Raw genomic sequence first — 3,016 nt, forward strand, 5'->3', positions numbered from 1 at the left:
TTGTTTTAGTTTAATTTTATATAAAAACGTTATAATATTATAAAAAGTAGTTATATAAGTCGCTGTCGGGCGCTGTTGCAACATAAAGAATAAAGTAATCCAATCGATTTTTGTTTTTTTCTTTTAAGTTTATTAGTTCTTGTTTTTTCTTGTTATTCAGCACATTAATTAAAATATAAAATATTTAATTGCTTTTTTTATTTGAAATATGTGTATGTAAGAAAATATTTGTGTTACTTCATTGCATAATTTATTTAAATGTTTTTCATCTCGGATTTAAAAAGATACTAAATGTAGGTCTTTTTTATAAATTTAGAAAATGCTTGGAAAAGGAAATTGACTTTATTAAATGTTAAAGGATTTTAATGTTTTAAGAGGAATGAGGGTAGTTTGTATAAGATTTTATTTATAATATTATCGGCCACGTTGCTTGGAACACAGAAATGGAAATTAAAAATCAATTTGGGGAGTCCTTCACTTCAGCTCCAACGCGATGGAGCTTAGACACTACATTGAAATATCCTCTGCATTCCATCCGTGCAGTGATATTTTTAAACAATCTACTAGCTATGAGTTTTTCTTTAGGGTTCCGTAATATATGGCTACTGAGCGAGTTAACCGTACAAAACTAAAAAGTATATAATTTATGAATTTTTTACAATGTATCAGTTTTAAAATTAAAATATGTGTATAACGTTAACGCCGAAACAATCAGCAAGACAAGCGCATAAAATTTGTATGTATAACACTGATACGTTGATCGTGATGTGTAATTGGTGTGTAAAAGGATTACAATTTGATAAGAATAATAAATAATTGTAGAGATATTAAAATTTATAACTTAATGTCGATTTGAACGATGGTCGATTTGAACATAAAAAGTATATAATACAATGACTTAAATACCTTTTTGTCATATAACCGTTCGTTATATATAATATTTAATTTTTTCGAGTTAAACATTGTGCTATGAACTACCATAGGTGCGGAAATTTTAAAATTACGGTTCCAATTATTAATTTCTTCCTTATTTTGCAACAGAGTTTGCGGAAAGGTTCGTGGCATAACGGAAGCTAGTAACTTTCCACTGCTTATAAAAAGCAGTCCGCTCAAGCCTGCAAGACCAAACACAAAAAATTCGTTTATCTGTTACGATGTTTAGAAATTAACTATTGATTACTGTGATGATACTTTTTTTCTACTAATTAAATACATTTTATTAGGTTGTATCATACCGACACAAGTAGCTGCCATGTTATAACGATAGCTAATTGCGTTCCACATTTGGGTCAAAATTTCCATATGAGGACCATATTTGCGATCCTCTTTTACGTACACTTCAAGAACCTTATCCCGCTTGCCATTGCAAACGTAAACGCTACCATAGAGATCGCAAAGAACAGGACAGGAATCAGATATAAATTTTGTCTCGACCTGTCCTTCTTCGTTTAGAAAAATGTAATTGCTTTCTCTCTTATGGAAAGCTCTTTCCGACGAATACACAAAGTTCATACCGACCTGTAGCAGAAATTACAGCAATAATATTTACAAAGAATAAAGATAAAATAATAAAACAGAAGCCTATTTAAAATTGAATTAACAATAATGAGATACAGTAATTAAAATTAGAGTATGGCACTCTTTTGTAGCAACAATAAGATAATATATCCTTTAAATACTCTAGGAATTAATATATGTATATTCCTAATATGCATGAAATAGTGTCTACATCTTTATTAGGTATCCCGCGAGACATAGTGTTTCCAATGACGTGGCAAGTCCCGCTGGTATATTGATTTATGTATTGTGGAAGAATCCATGATACTCTCTTATTTTTTGACGGGTTATATAAATGTTCGTGATTACCAAATTCTATTACTTGCGCGTCGCCACATATTCCTTTAAATGCAAAAATATTGTATTCTTAATGCCATGCAAAATCGAATACATGTATTTAAATTTGAATTTGGATTACTTACCCGGTGCGGGAAGAAAATACGGACTAGTCAACAGATTAGGACATTCAACTACATTGACGGCGACATGATTAAAGTGATGAGCCAAACTTAAGTTCATAACTATTACGACATAATATAATACAATGACATATATAAGGTATAAAATACTGGTAGTGTCTTTTAGTTAATTTGCTCAATATTGGCGGTTTCGGCAACCGTGCAGTAAGATGCCTGGTGCAGTTCGGATCCATTCTTTCCTCTTGTCAAACAAGGATCTTCCATTTATTTCAAATAAGTTTCTATCAGCCGATCTGTTAGAAACTACATCTTTTCGGAACAGGTCGCCTTGTTATCTGTTAGAGACAGCTCTAACATAAACAAATGACACACACATTGTCAAGTACCGAACGGTCAGACCAATTTTCTACATCTAGATCCGAATAGATCCAGGCATCGTTCGGCGATGGTTAAAGTATTACACATATATCATGTACGTACCAGAGGCAAGTTCCTCGAGACTAGGTTGATGCAAGTTGCATGTCATATCTATGACTTCTGGTAAATTATCATCGTTTTGCATATTGTTATTTACATTGTCATTCTGCATTGCCATCTTGTATTGTGCTCAGCTTATCAGAATTAATATGAGATTATTAAATAAGCAAATTTAATTAAAACGAACGTAATAATTAAAGGACTAATAAGAGAATAGTTATAATGTAAGGATAACGCTGATTAAAATAATAAAACGGTATTAATAATAACGTAATATATAAACAATAATGATATTACAATGTTGTAGAAAATATATGTAATTACTTTAACGAATCATATTAAAAATTGTCCAAGCAATAAATGGATTCTTTATAAATTGTAATAATATTGTAAATTTTAAGAAACTCCTTTTAGTATACAAATATAAAATTGAACAAATTATTTACATCAAAAGTTGGATTTTAAATGAATTTTAGTTTATTTAAGTTTCTAACACACGCATTAATTTTTGTAAACTATATCGCATAAAATTTTATATAAATTTCGCAAAGAAAACAGTGCTT

General features: G+C 30.2%; 1 protein-coding gene across 2 annotated transcripts; it reads right to left on the reverse strand.

Moving 5' to 3' along the window:
* Nucleotides 1-277: 277 nt before the first annotated feature.
* Nucleotides 278-2,581, reverse strand: LOC112452062 (ester hydrolase C11orf54-like). 2 transcript variants are annotated; one of them, XM_025012081.1, is made up of 6 exons: nucleotides 2,457-2,581; nucleotides 1,980-2,078; nucleotides 1,730-1,899; nucleotides 1,236-1,518; nucleotides 907-1,115; nucleotides 278-628 (listed from the first exon to the last, which is right to left on the reverse strand). In XM_025012081.1, the coding sequence occupies exons 1-6, from the start codon at nucleotides 2,569-2,571 to the stop codon at nucleotides 458-460; spliced, it is 1,047 nt and encodes a 348-aa protein (XP_024867849.1). In that variant the 5' UTR covers nucleotides 2,572-2,581; the 3' UTR covers nucleotides 278-457. The 2 variants fall into 2 exon arrangements, with proteins under 2 accessions (XP_024867849.1, XP_024867850.1); XM_025012082.1 differs by lacking the exon at nucleotides 278-628 and having other exon boundaries at nucleotides 958-1,115; nucleotides 1,337-1,518.
* Nucleotides 2,582-3,016: the final 435 nt, after the last annotated feature.

The sequence above is a fragment of the Temnothorax curvispinosus genome, unplaced genomic scaffold (assembly GCF_003070985.1).
Source record: "Temnothorax curvispinosus isolate PA1 unplaced genomic scaffold, ASM307098v1 QBEX01002913.1, whole genome shotgun sequence".
Taxonomy (NCBI): domain Eukaryota; kingdom Metazoa; phylum Arthropoda; class Insecta; order Hymenoptera; family Formicidae; genus Temnothorax; species Temnothorax curvispinosus.